Source organism: Eretmochelys imbricata, chromosome 16 (assembly GCF_965152235.1).
Source record: "Eretmochelys imbricata isolate rEreImb1 chromosome 16, rEreImb1.hap1, whole genome shotgun sequence".
NCBI classification, from domain to species: Eukaryota; Metazoa; Chordata; order Testudines; family Cheloniidae; genus Eretmochelys; species Eretmochelys imbricata.
Window position 1 is genome coordinate 10,903,051 of NC_135587.1, and position 14,902 is coordinate 10,917,952.

The window sequence follows — 14,902 nt, forward strand, 5'->3', positions numbered from 1 at the left end:
ATCATTCACTACAGTATTACTTACCCAACACCATTACATGGTACTTCCATTGGAAGTAACATTTCACTTAGCACATTAAAAGGAAGTGCAGAAGAGAGGGCACATGTGAAAATGAGTGTGTGTATGTATATATATATACACACATGCATGTGCACACACACACACACACACACACACACACACATATATATATAGTAAAGAAATAAAGCAAGCTGGGAGCCCTGACACCAAACATCATTGGCAGCTTTGAATTTGATAGTATTCATTTCCTGGGTAAACATTCACCTTAGCCTGACTGGAAAATGTCATTTTTAAACCTACTTGTTTTCCTTCTCCCTTCTCTCTCTCTCCCTTCTCTCTCCCTCCCTCTCATGATCAGAAGTGGCAGTATAAGCTTGAAGCTGGTCTTGTAAAGGTTTTGAACTGAGTGCGCCCTACAGATGAATAAACACATTACCTTCCTAACCCTGGGATCTCTCTTCCAAAGGAAACAGGAAAAGGGGGAGCTTAGAGCCCCTGGCAAAATAACAGTGTGCAGAAAAAAGGCCTGTTTAAAAATTTTCAGACTTCCCATCAGAGGATTTTGGGGCTGGGGGGGAAAGGTGGGTGACAGAAGTGGGGGAAGGGAAAAAATACAGTGACTGCTCCCGTAACCTTTGCTCTGTTGATATTAGACAAGACCACACTGTTAATGAGTGATTGTTAACAGATGGCTGTTGAGCAACTTGTCCAGCTTCAGAAGCAAAAGACGTTGTCATTTGGTGGTGATGGTGCTGAGAGGGTTAGGGTGCAGAGGTGAGGTAGAGGGATATTTAGTCTTTTCACGGAGATAGAGCTGTCAAAGATTTATGATTTCAAGTCAGGTCTTTTGGTGGCAGAGGGTGGGAAAGAGATTGTTTTAATGCTGTTAGGGCTAGAATGCCATTTAGTACAGAAGTCCTTACTTTTTTTTCAGTCAAGGTGTCTACTATTAAGAGCTGAGGGGAGGAAACCTGTATTCCTTTATCTTCCTCAATCCCTGTATCTGACACTGGGAAAGGACTTTCTCTAAGACGGGGTGGGACAGGGTTCTGAGGTGGCATTGGGCATACACTCTCGCAGGTGCTTGACTGGCCGGTTCTTGTTCACATGCTCACGGTCTAACTGATCACCATGAGTGGGGTTGGGAAAGAATTTTCTCCCAGGTCAGATCGGCAATGAGCTTGGTTGGTTTTTTTACACCTTCCTCTTCAATGTGTGGGTGCGGGCCACTTGCCAGGATTATCTGAGTCTATCTCACTGAGTGATTTCCCTGACATTGTGGTGGCCTTGGGCACTGGTGCACCTCGGTCCCTCCTATTCTCTGCCTGTGGCAGAGTTGTGTCTCCTGTGGGTTGTATACTTGAGTCTTAGTTCTGTTGTTGGGTTTAGTGTGTGAGTGGCTGGCTGGGTGGTGTTGGTGGCATGTGACATACAGGAGGTCAAACTAGATAATCTGGTGGTCCCTTCTGTCCTTAAACTCTATGACTTTATCACTGTGACTATGGTCTCTAACCCCCAGAGTGCTCTCTCTCCCATTTTGAGAAGTGATTTTCTCCACACCTCTATTCCCCCCACCACCACCCCATTGCTCCCTGTAACCCTGGGTGGGGGACTGCTTCATTCCTCTAACTTCTAGAGCATGCTTTCTCTTTTCATTCCTTCCTCCCTTCCATTTCCCTTATATATTTAAATTGAGCTATTTGGACACACAATGAACCAGAGAGCGCTTTGCATGTAGGTGAGTAGAAGCATGGATATGTAGTGTATGAGAGAGATCATTAGTATCTGTTCTGTTATGGTGCAGTAAATGGATACACATCTTTGGATGTGTGGGGGATCTGGAATACAACTTGTTCATCAGATTCAATATAAGTGTGTGTATGTTTCTCTCACCAGTTCTCATTGGCTAGGATTTTAAAAGGAGCCTATGGAAGTTAGGCACCCAAATCAATCTCAGCAGGATTTGGTCATTTAGCCCTTAGGTTCCTATGGAAATCCCATCCATTTAGCATTTCTCCTGCTGTAATAAGATTGGATCTCATATTCATTTCTCCTGCTAAACTTTGCATACAGGTTGTTCCTCCTTTTTCAGGGGGAGAATGGACCCGGGGTGGGGGAGGCAAAGAGGGAGAGAGAATTAGCAATCAAGGACGTTTCATAAGACTCTACTTGGTTTAAACCAGTGAGGTTAAATTTATGGCTCAAATGAAGTTAATGAGACTACACAGAACAGCTCTCCACTGCTTTGAAATTGCAAAACAGTTCTGGTCTTTGGCCAGGGAATGGGGGTCCCATTCACACTGCATGCCTCTGGCAGTCCTTGACCTTTGATGCTAAGTTCTCTTGTATGGCCACGCGGCCACCAGATGGTTTAACACCACTGGTCTACGCCAACCCTCTTAATACCTCTATATTTTTAATGACAAAGTAAATACATTAAATAATCTATTGTCACCCTTATTTATTCCTATTTCTTTTTTGGGGGCCCATAGGATTATATGACAAATGTTCTTACACCTCCCGTGACCGAGGATGGGTCCTGGGGATTAACACCGTCAGTGACCAGGGGAATAGAGACCCCCGCTATTTCTTCTCGCTGAAGACGGACCGTGCTCGCAAGGTCACCACCATTGCTACTCATCGCAGCTATCTTCCCAACCAGTGGGTGCATCTGGCTGCCACATACGATGGGCACTTGATGAAACTCTATGTGAACGGAGCCCAGGTGGCCACGAGTGGGGAGCAAGTGGGCAGCATCTTCAGCCTTCTGACCTTGAAGTGTAAAGTGCTCATGATTGGAGGAAATGCCCTGAATCAGAACTATCGGGGTTATATAGAACACTTCAATCTCTGGAGGACAGCCCGGTCCCAGAAGGAGATCTTGTTTGACATGGGCCAGGTGGTTCATGAACTAGACACCCCTCTACCTCAGCTAGTTCTTCAGGAGAGTTTACTGAATGTGAAAAACACCTGGTCTCCCATGAAGGATGGCAGCAGTCCTCAGATCGAATTCAACTATCACCATGGCTACTTGTTGGATACCAGTCTGGACCCTCCTCTTTGTGGGCAGACAGTCTGCGACAATGTGGAGGTGATCGCCAGCTACAACAAGCTTCCCCGCTTCCGCCGCAATAAGGTGGTGCGCTACCGGGTGATGAACCTCTATGACGACACATATCAGAACCCCACTGTCAGCCGGCAGCAGATCGAGTTCCAGCACCAGCAGCTGAATGAGGCCTTCAGCCGCTACAACATCACCTGGGAGCTGGAAGTGCTGGACGTGAAGAACTCATCCCTCCGCCACCGCCTCATCCTAGCCAACTGCGACATCAGCAAGATTGGAGACGAGAACTGTGACCCCGAGTGCAACCACACGCTGACTGGGTACGATGGAGGGGACTGCCGGCACGTCCGTCATGCCCTGTTCCACAAGAAGAAGCAGAACGGCGTGTGTGACATGGATTGTAACTATGAGAGGTACAACTTTGATGGTGGGGAATGCTGTAACCCGGAGATAACTGATGTAACCAAGACATGTTTTGAACCAGATTCTCCTTACAGGTAGGCAACTTCTTAAACAAATGAGGTATTTATAATAATACCTGTGAACATCAGACTAATGGCAGTCCTGCCAGCTGTCCATTCCTCCATATTTATTGCTTCTCTTGTATTTTTTCTTTCCTTTGTGTGTGTGTTTGTGTGTGTGTGTAATTGGCGCACACTTAACCTGTCTCAGCACAAGTCCTCAGACCTGCCTTGCCACTGAATCCAAATTTACCCTCTCACCACCGAAGATCAGATTGTCAAAGATTCAGACGGCCAACTCAGGGAAATCCACAAGCTGTAGGTTATCAGCTGTAGGTTAGAGTGCTGAATAGCTGATTTTAGCCACAAGCTCTCGGAGTGTGGGAGTCAAAACCATAGGAAGGTCGCATTTGGTGAGGCTCTGAGTTGAGAGCGATTAAATACTTTTAGGCAGACTTCAGTTTACTGAGACTTCTTTAAAGGATAGACAGTTTATTCAGGGCCCTTTAATGTTATGTCAACGCAGCTTTTTTTGTGCACGCATAGGGAGGGAATGTCATTCTGCAGTTACAGAGAGGAGGGGTCTGAGTATGGGGGCAGGGGATGGATCACTGGATGATTACCTGTTCTTTTCATTCGCTCTGAAGCATCTGGCATTGGCCACTGTCGGAAGACAGGATACTAGGCTAGATGGACTTTTGGTCTGACCCAGTTTGGCCATTCTTATGAGTATCAGGACTTCTAGCTTCTGTATGAGCTCTGTGTCTTTGAGCAAGTAACTTAACTGTCTCAGTTTACACAACTGAAAAACGGGGAAAGTATCCCTTCTCTTCCTGACAGGGGAGCTGTGTGGGCTAATTACATAACATTTATAAAACAGTCTGAGGTCTTTGGATGAAAGGGTCTACGTGTCTACATAAATGCAATTTTTTATTTTGTATCGGGGTGTCAATCTCAAATCACTTGCACTAGTTTGACACCAGTTTAACTCCAGTGACTTTAGTGGAGTTGCTCCTGATTTACACCAGCATATGTGAGAGTAGAATCAGACCCTTGTATATTCAAAAAAACCCTCACCCTATGGTTTAAAGTCATTATGGTCTATCTTAAACCTACATTAAATAGAAGGTAAGGGTGAAATTCTGTCCTTCACACACTGTGGCTTAGTGTTGCAGCTTATAGGGTTATGGGAGGGGGGAAGGAGGGGGGAGAACCACACAGCGCTCAGAACACCCTGTGTTACCAGCCACCACAGAGCAGATTAAGAAGGAAAATGTCAGCTGTGAGAGAATTCCCTACATTGTGTTGGTTCAAGCCATCTCCTTAACATTTTGAGCAGAGAGAAGTTTTAAAGGACACTTTCAGCTCAGTTTGGGCTCCGAATTTACGAAACATCTGAGAAATGCTTCTTCGATTTTGTTTATATAAATCCAATGTATCTCTTCAAAAATAAACAAATCGATATTCCTTTGCAGCTCAGCTCAAACACTACATCTTTGTGATAGTGCAGGAGAGTCAGACAGTGAAATGGATTAAATACCAATTACAAAAAAAGGAAACTGACCAATCTACTTTCATTGTCCAGTCAGAGAAAAATGCAACTAAGCAAACACCATCAGTAGAGAAATGTAAATTGGAATTTTTTTTAAATCTGCAGTTTTCATAACCCATGGTTTTAGTAATAATATAGTTAAGATAATTTTTTAAAATGTGATTTTTAATCTGACAGTGCCCTTTTAACATTTTTACTGTATCCAACATCACAAACATGCACAAACCTTTTAAATTCAACCTAATAAGAAAAGCCTAACTCAGTTTCTTCATCTGTAAAATAGGGATAAAGATACTTAACTCTTTTGTAAATTGCTTTGAGATCAACTAATGCAAAGTACTATATAAAAGCTGGGTATTATTATTATTTATTATTTAATTTAAAATCACATGACCATATTTAAGACTGTTCCTTAACATTCAGAAACTTTCAGGGCCAAATTTTCCAAACTGCATGCCCAAAGTTGTGCACAAAAAATGTACATGTGGAAGTTCAAGTAAGTCAAATGTCATTTGCAAAATATGCAGTTCCATGGACAAAACAGGCATTTCTACACACTGTTTTTTCATGTGCAGCTGTTTATTCTTCTTCGGGTACCTCTGTGCACTGTTATTTGTGGATTTGGTGCCCCCGGCATTGTGCTCACGGAACATCTACCAAAGCCGTGGCCTTTGCAGTTGTATGAGCGCCCCCTAGTGACTTCGGGGTCCCAGTGTATTTAAGAGAGTGCAGCCCCAACTGCCCAAGGTCCTTCTCCACAGCGATAAGCACTGGGAACCTCTTTGTGTTGGATCTTCTTAGCAGATGCATATAGCCCCCCACAATTGATAAACATGATTGTTTAGCTTAGATCATCAAAAAGAGAGAAAACATAATGTGACCTCAGCACCGCCTTGAGGTTGCAACACTCTCATTGAAGGCCAGCAGTGCGGCTAAGAAGGTCTTTGAGAAACCTCACCTGTGTAAATGTCTATCCCGAATCTAATGTGAAAGTTGGATGTGTCCAGGAAAGGCTCACACCTCATCTCAGCGCTCCATCTGTTGGGCATTCTCACTCTGACTGCATCAAAACCAACTATTAGGGGCGACAGGCATCCTTGATCACTAAGACTCTTGTAGTACAGGCCTCGGGCATCAGGGGTTCAGGCTAACAATACAATCGGCAATAAGCCACCTGGCACTGAAGCCCTTATCAATGGAATGGGTAAAGCCTCCACCCCCTTGGTACTTGGCCTTGGTGCTTCCTTTCAGAAAGGTTCCATCACCACTGCTCCAAAGTCAGAGATTCAGTCAGCACTGACCCCACCCATTCTGCACCCATGCCAACCACGTCTGGCAGCATGTATGGCGTTGCTGAGTCCTCAGGCCCTCTGCTGGAGGCCTCAGCACCTGTTGCTGAGAACATCTCTTTGTCCGCTACATGCTCTGCTCTGACTCCTGTCAAAGCTCAACGTCACATAAGATGCTGAGGAAAGGGAAACAGAACTCTGACTCCTTCAAGGGCTCCCGGGAGAAAAGGAAATGGTGCCAGTCACATGATGATTCCTCGGCAGTGTGTCAAGAGGAGCTTCTCAGCTTCTTAGTCTTCCTCAGCACCATAGGGCTCCACATTTCACTGATTTATATTCCCTACCCAACCTCAACATCACCTATACTGGACAGTCCGGTGCCATATAGCATCCTAGCATCCCCAGCAGAGGCACCAACTTCCCTAGATCGCGGGGGGTGCTTGGCCTCCACTCCACCCCAAGCCCTGCCCCCACTCCACCCCTTCCCCCAAGTCTCCACCCCTGCCCCGCCTCTTCCTGCCCCCATTCTGCCCCCCATCCTGCCTATTCCTGCCCAGCCCCTTCCCACCTCATTCCGCCCCTCCCCCGCCTCTTCCTGCCCCTATTCCTTCCCCTCTCCCCCAGCACTTCCTCCTGCATGCCACTGAACAGCTCCTTTCCGTCCCCCCTGGGAGGAGACTGAGCAGGCTCCTTTCACTCTTCTAGCTAAGGGATATTCTGTGATTGGTCCTCTCAGACTTGATGCATTTATTCCATGGCCCCTTAGAATTGTTATGTCCCATGTTACAAGAAGTGCTGAGGGTGGTAATACAAATAATAATAGTAATAGACATTGCTCGGCCTGAACCAACAGGGCTGCCGTGGCACTGGCCTCCAACTCTGCTACTGGTTCCTTGGGATCTCCTTCTGGCACAATTGGCAGGGTCCTCGAGTCCTTCAACACTGCCCTTTCAGTCACTGGCCCTGCTGCAGCCATCAGGTCACTGGTGCCAATTCCAGCACTAGTGTTGTCACTGGCTTCCCCTCCTTCCCTTCTGGCACTCATAGGTGTCGTCTCTGAGTTACCGGGGGTACTCGACCCCCGCTTCGCCCCAAGCCCATACCCCCACACTGCCTTGCCTCTTCCCATCCCCACTCTGCCCCATTCCACCCCCTCCCCTGAGCGCACGCCATCTTTGCGCCTTCCCTCACTCCTCCTCTCCCAGCACATCCTGCATACCGCTAAACAGCTGATCTGCGGCGGGTGGGAGGCGCTGGCAAGGATGGGGAGGAGTTGATCCGCTGGGCTGCCAGTGGGTGCTGAGCACACACTATGTTTTTTCTGCAGGTGCTCCAGCCCTGGAGCACCCACGGAGTTGGCATCTATCTACAGACTTCTCCACCAAAGAGCCAACACGCCACAGCACCTGCAGATAGCAGTGGAGACAGTGACAGAGGACTTCTTCAGGATGATGTCAATGTACAAATGGGGGATGTCCCAAGGGATGGCATATCACCAGATGACAATACTGATCCCTTAGTTGTGTCCCCTCTGAACAAGTTTAATCAATTCCAGGAGCTGCTGACCAGAATAGCTTATACGCTACAACTGGACGCTGGTGCCATACCAACTGAAGCATCTGCCCTTCTCTTTGATGTTCTGCAAGGGAAACCAAAGGATAGGATATCACTACCCCTGCACAGGGGTTTGATTGACCCAGCCAAGGAAATCTGCCTGACACAGTCTTCTCCAGCAGTTTCACGGCAAGGGGACAGGATGTTCCCAGTCATCTACCCACTCTGCCCATAGAGACAGGAAAGGTGTACTTGATCGGAAGACATATTACTCTGATCTTTGGACATGCACATCATCCGTTATCAGGCAGTGATGGCATACTACCAGTTTGACTTCTGGGAAACCATAACTCCTATCCTTCACCAAAGGATCTGGCTGCTGAATAAAAATCATAGTACATCACCAGGGATCCTAGTTTTCTGTGATAAAAAAACCAAAGTTCTCCAATTAAAAAAAATAAAAATCCATGTTTTTCCACAATTAAAATGAAACACTGAACGTTAGTTTCCCTAGCCACAATATATAGTGGTATCAGTTGAACACAATGCTTTCTTGATACAGTAGAACCCCATTTATCTGAGCCTCCATTATCCAGCTTTCTGTATTAACTGAACCACCAGCTTCTTGGGGCTCACAGAACTCCACTGCTGTCCACGCCAGGCAGCTGGTGGTTCGGTTAATACTGAGAGCAGGATAATGGAGGCTCAAATAAACAGGGTTTTACTGTATATATATATTTTTTCACAAGATGTCAAAATGAAAGATTCTCTGTACAAATGCAAATTCTGTGGTTTTTTCCACGTTTTCCCATGGCAAACGGATTTCTAGAATCCCTGTACATCATGCCCTGCATGTGGCATATGGTGCATCAGAGTCTTGTGCTAATACAATGGCCACCAGAATCACTGTTTTGCAGGTACTCATAGCTTTGCCCATCAGACCTCACTGCAGAGTCTCATGGACAGATGAAAATCTTCCCCTTGATGGCAAAAGTCTTTTCAGTGAAAAGACAGGTGAAACTCAAAGCCACCAGAGCAACTGCAAGCTCTCTTGGACTCTCACACTTCACTGCCATTCAAGGTGGAAAGCCATGATGTGCAACTGATACCACAGACCTGGCTTGTCAGCGTCCATTCATACTTATGCATAGTACTGAAAGAGCCAGCAGACCTCCCGTTCTGCCAAACAGCAAAGAAAGACAAGAATGAACCATCCAAGGTCTGTAAACCAGCCTGCTTCATCAGCCTGGAGGTTGCAGGTTTAATATCACAGTCAAGAGTCAGGTTCCAGTGTTCGGCATATCCTACCCTTCATCTACTGCCTCCTCCATCTTTCCCTCTCGAGACCATATTGTGCAGTCTATAAAACTTGATGTGAATCACATCAGATTGCTGTATAATACAGTAGATTGCAGCTACTCTATAGAGTTCCTTTCCATTGGACTACCTCCCTATTCTCCATCTTACCCCTCCTCAGGGACGCTGCTCACACCACAACTCTATAGGGAGAAGTCAACTAATTCTTGGCAAAGGGCTCCATAGAGGAAGTCCCTCAAAAACTGAAGGGAAGGGGCTTCTATTCAAGTTACTTCCTGACTCCCAAAACAGGACACAGCCTCTGCCCAGCCCTAAACTAAGGGGATTGAACAGGCACCTCAAAGTCTTCAAGTTTGGGACACTTTCCTTGTGGAGCATAACTCCCCACATATCCCAAGGAGACTGGTATGTGACTCTTGACCTCAAAGATCCTTACGCTGTCACAGGGATCAGGCAGTCACCCAAAAAATATCTGTGATTTCACCTACAGAATCAGCATCTAAAATGCAGAATTCTTCCCCATTGGCTTATCATCCATTAGGGTGTTTATAAAATGTCATGTGTTTCTGTATCTGATGGCTGATGTTTATAGGTGCACTATTGAATGCAACTGTAGGCAGCACCTCCCTACTAGAGGAGTGATTCTTCCATACATGCAAGACCTGCGGGCTCTGAAACAACGTTCATACGTAAGGGTTTGCTTGACCTTGCTAAGGAAATCTTCCTAGCACAGTCTACTTCACCAGTAGTTGCACTTATGGCTTCTTCCACATGTCATCCTTCATGGGAAATGTCATAGGAGATCTCTGCAACGCTGGCTAGTTTGAATGCACACACTCCAAATGTGGACAGCTTCAAGAACAATGGACTATCCCAGCAGAGCTGTTAAAGAATCTTTCGTGATGGGAGGAGACAGTGAAAAGCAGGAATTGCATTCAGTCCTCCAGTTCCAACAGCTGTAGTCACTGTGGGCCTCTCCAGACATGGCTGGGGAGTCCACATTCACCTCCGGGTCTGTACAGTCAGCAGGGATCCAGGCAATCCCTAGGAATTCTGGAACACTGAGTGACACATTGGGCATTGGAGTCGTTCCTGCCTTCCCTGGTGGTGAACACAGTACAGATACTAAGTGACAGCACCGCCGCAAGGCATGATGTAAACACACCAGGTGGAGCTCACTCCCCCATGGAGTGTCCGGAAGCAGTAAAGCTTTGTCTGCAGTGCATTCCTCATTGAACACACCAAATCGCTCTGCAGCTGCCAGGAGCGGAGAATTCTCAAGCAGACTAAACCAAGACCAACATAAAAAGTTCCTGAAGGACTCGGGGACTCGGCACCTTTCTGCAAATGGTGAACTCCCTCAATAGATGTGTTTGCCACCAAGGAGAGCACCAAGACTCATCACTTCTGAGCTAGAATTTCTAACAGATTGGAGCCGGGACTTTCTGCATGATACCACCACCCATTTCACTACTACTCAGAATAATACACAAGACCCAAATGGGGTGAAAGCTCTTCTGGTTGCATGAGGTTGGCCCAGACAACACTGATATGCCAACCTATTACAATTCTTTCAAACTCCACTGTATCATCCGCCCTTATCCCTGGATCCCTTATCCCAGGCAGATGGGAGAATTCTCCACCCAAATCTACAGTCCCTATTCCTGGCAGCCTAGATGATAGACTTCCAAAGGGGCCTGACCTCTCTTGTTCTGTAAGAGTAAGTCAAGGAAACCTACAGTCATAAAATATTATAGACAAAAGTGGAAACATTTCACCTTGAGGGTAGGTAATAGCTGACTTGTTCTAGAGCCTCCTCCTCCCATTTCTGCAAGTCTGTGTTATTTGCTACACTTAAAGGAAACTGACTTATCTGTGGCATCCCTGAAGGTTATTTAGTTGCAATTTCAGCATAGTGCCAGCCCCTACATAAGTCTCTCACTCTACAATTAACTGATTCTATACAACCTATCACAACACATCAGTGCCATGACTTCTGTATGGTTTGGTTTTGTGTGTTAGAAGGTTTTTGGGGTTTTTTGTTTGTTTGTATTATTTGAATTATTTTGAATGTTAACTGATTCTTTAAAGACTTTGCCGACACCTTTCCCTCAGCAGAGGAGTCTATTACCATACGGGGTTGATATTTAGTATTTGCAAAGCTCATGGAGTCCCCATTCAAGCCCTTGGGAGACCACAAGTGGGTTACAAAACCTCATTCCTTATAGCCAGGCCCCTTTGGAAGTCTATGGCACTAACGAGTTAGCAAACTGTTGCACTGTTCACACCACTTGTGTGCTGCATTTCTTTTCCCTGGCACACAGTGGCACCAGAACCAGGGGAGGGCACAGCTCTGACAGGCTGGCTGGCTCTTGTCAAGGAACTTTCCTCCCCAGGCTGTGAAAATGAAGGTCTGGTCCCAGTGGTTAATTTCAGGATGAGGCCTAGGGAGAGATTCCAGGCAGAAAGGCCCAAGATGGGGGACAGGAGGGCTGCAGAGAGCAAGCAGGCTCCTGCAGTAGACCCCAAGATGCCATGGGAGAAAAGATTCCAACTGAAGTAAGACTGGGAGTGGATTGCCAAGGCAGGGAAGTCTCTGGGCAGGAAGGTCTGGGAGGGGCTTGATGAAGAGTGGGGAAAGATGACTATATAAACCGTAAAATGAGAACTTTTCCCTGGGGCTTTGAGAACTTTATTTTGGAACTGTTTCTGATACTAAGCCAGCCCAAGCCAGGGTGTTGTTGGCTATGAGAAGAACCTCTGTGAAATTTCTGAGGAGAGGGAAGCACAGGCAGGAATGCTGCAGGGCAAACCCCATGCCACGAGGGAGGCTCTCTGGAAGCAGCCACCCCATTACCACAACTATTGTTCACCATTGCGCCCACCCCTTCAGGTGCAATCTGTGCTGCTTGCTCTCTGTCCCCAGCTAAAGAATCTGTCCCTCTGTGTGTACATCAGATGCCCCACTTTGGGGAAAATGCCCTTTAAGAGCTTTTTACTTTAGTAATAAAAATATTAAATAGATCAGAAGACAAAATCCACTGCTGGAAAAGGCAGGGACTTTTTTTTCCTGTTCAGGAACAATGGCTAGGCGCCTGCTGCAGTCTAACATGCACAAACAGAAATATATGGCATCAGATATTGAGACATACATGGTCCTTCCACAGGTATTCCATTTTGTGAAGGAAGCACATATTTATTAGTTGAGATCATCTTTAAAGTGCATGTGATGTCTCCCCAATAGGCCATATGTCATGATAGCACCCACTGAAACGCCTATAAAAAAATCTGGAAGTGCTTTTTGATGCATTTGACAGTAATGGCTCCTTTAATGCTATCACGAAGGCCTGTGACACAAAGCCTTGTAACAAGTCTTTAAGGGCTGTTATGAGATGGCGTTATCCCTGTGCAGCGCAGGGCTGTTGCAGTGTTTATAACACGTGCTTATTAAAGATGTATTATAAAAATAATTTATGAGGCTTGTAACAGTTACTGTTTTTTAAAATTTAGAGCCGGATCTAGTGAGAAGTGTGATGTTTAGGATCCAGTCCCACTGCTGTGGGATGGTCACACCTGAAATAGAGACGAACCTTGTCATTAGCATTTCAGTTTGCTCAATATACCAAGAGATGCATGAGAGGATGCACTTCGAGGATTCATAGGGCTCATCTAGATCTGTGCAAAATTCAGAATTCTTGTTTGGCAGAGGTTTATAAGAATCTTTCCTTCAGTTTTGAGCTAAGCAAGTTTACACCTTCTGGGTTTTTAGTTTGTATGAACCCCCAAGTTCTTAGTGAAACTCAATTGCGATGGTTTCATTTGGATCCCATTTCAACACACAACACCTTAAATTAAGAAAGGTTTGCATGAAAGTAGTTCCAGGTTCATTAATAATGAATGGATAAACTGACAATTCGGAGCTTCCAAAAGGCAGCTGTGTTGGAGAAACTCCATGTAACATGTACCATTTTAGGGGCATAACCATCTAATAAAAGTCTTAAAAAGTCAGGAAATTCAGAGTGAAAGCTGAAACTCCATATTTAATGCACGGGGCCTATGTATTCTAGCACGTGTGTTCAGTTAGTTTGCTGAGAAGCCTGCAATATAGGGAACAGCAGAGGTGGTCTGAGGGTGGAGTTTAACCTTCAACTCTGAATTTCCTGGTATGTGCAAGTTGGAAGCGAGTGCTTAACTTTTCCCTATTGTAGTTTTTCATTTTAAATTTCCTTTTCCTTCTAATTAATGACAGCTAGGGGGACTCCACTGAGATTGGATCAGTTTCTTTGGACCCAATCTGCTCTCAGTGAAACTATTTGGGAAAACTGGACGAAGCAAAATTCTTTTCTCATTGGGCTAATGGGCTCCAGTAGCCGCTCCAGTCCCAGTAGACACCTGAGAGAAAGAAAGTTCAGAGACGTTATTTTACAAGGGACTTTGATGGCTCTGGAGGTATGTAATAGGACACAGAACCTTTAAATTACTGGTTTAAATCCTGGACAGAGCTGATTGGTGATCATTAGTGACTGACACCTGAGTGAAATGAGTTGGAATATCTCAGTCTCGTTGCCAATAGTCAGGTGTGAAAACTACCCTTGTGGCTGGCACAAGTTGGCCCACTTGGTTACGTGTCAGCAAAGAGACCTTGGACTAGAAAGGCTTTGGAGTGTGAGCTCCCTTCTGACCCCAAGAGATGGGTCCTGCAGGTCAGAACTGAGCTATATTGATAGGAGAACCTTGCACCAATGCTTCCTGTGTGTGTCCATGTTGTGTGAATAAACAGAGGACTTCAGTCTCCTGGAGCTGTAATTTCAGCACTTTTCCCCAGTATTGAATACATTTTTAAAAATTCACTCCCATCAGCTGTTTAGCTAGAATTCACCAGAATGAAGCATTCATAGAGAAATCTGAAAATTTTCCTGAGTTGCCTGGCTACTGGTTTTGTAACTGACTCAAAATTTGGGTCAGGTTTATTACAAGGTGTGAGACTCTGGGCCTAGTTTCAAATGAACACGTTAGACATATTGTTTCACCTCAACATCTTGTGACACTTGTGGTTTCACATGGATTTGACATGCAACTAGTGGAATCTCTGCAATTCCTGATGTTTTTCTTTGAGACTTGGCGTTCATGCAAACATCAGAGTGAAACTCTGGGTAAAGGACAGTGAACATAACATAGGAACTCTGTTAGTCAAACACATAGCTAAGGCATCTCGTCGCTTAGCAGAAACTACATTTAGGGAAATACCTTAGAAATACTGAGAATATGGGAAATTCCCTTTACCCTCTGAGAAGCCAAATTCTTCCCTTTCTGATGGATAAAAGCTCTTTCATCACCTTTACAGGATGCAGATGGATCGTTTTTGTTTTTTAATTCCCTGAGTCTTGTTCTGCCTAATCAGCATCATCATGTGCGTTTTCACCATTGACTATTAACACTGACCACAGGTGACAGGTTTAAATTGCCATAGGGTTATCCCAGGACCAGTAATAGGACTGGAGTAGCAGAAATGTTTAATTCAGTTAAACCAACCAAATGAAAACTTAGATTAGACTTTAAAACCTGCAACTGCAACTCTACCTACCACCTTCGACTCTATCTCTGAACAGCTCTTTGTTCTGTCTCTATTTCTGAGACTCAAGAG

At 45.4% G+C, this 14,902-nt stretch overlaps 1 protein-coding gene across 1 annotated transcript in view; it reads left to right on the forward strand.

Annotated features, from left to right (window-relative positions):
* Positions 1-14,902, forward strand: part of PAPPA (pappalysin 1) — a 213,735-nt gene that overhangs the window by 26,832 nt on the left and 172,001 nt on the right. The window contains exon 2 of the mRNA XM_077835969.1: positions 2,514-3,582. Coding sequence (XP_077692095.1) covers positions 2,514-3,582 — 1,069 coding nt within the window. The remainder of the gene's footprint in view (positions 1-2,513; positions 3,583-14,902) is intronic.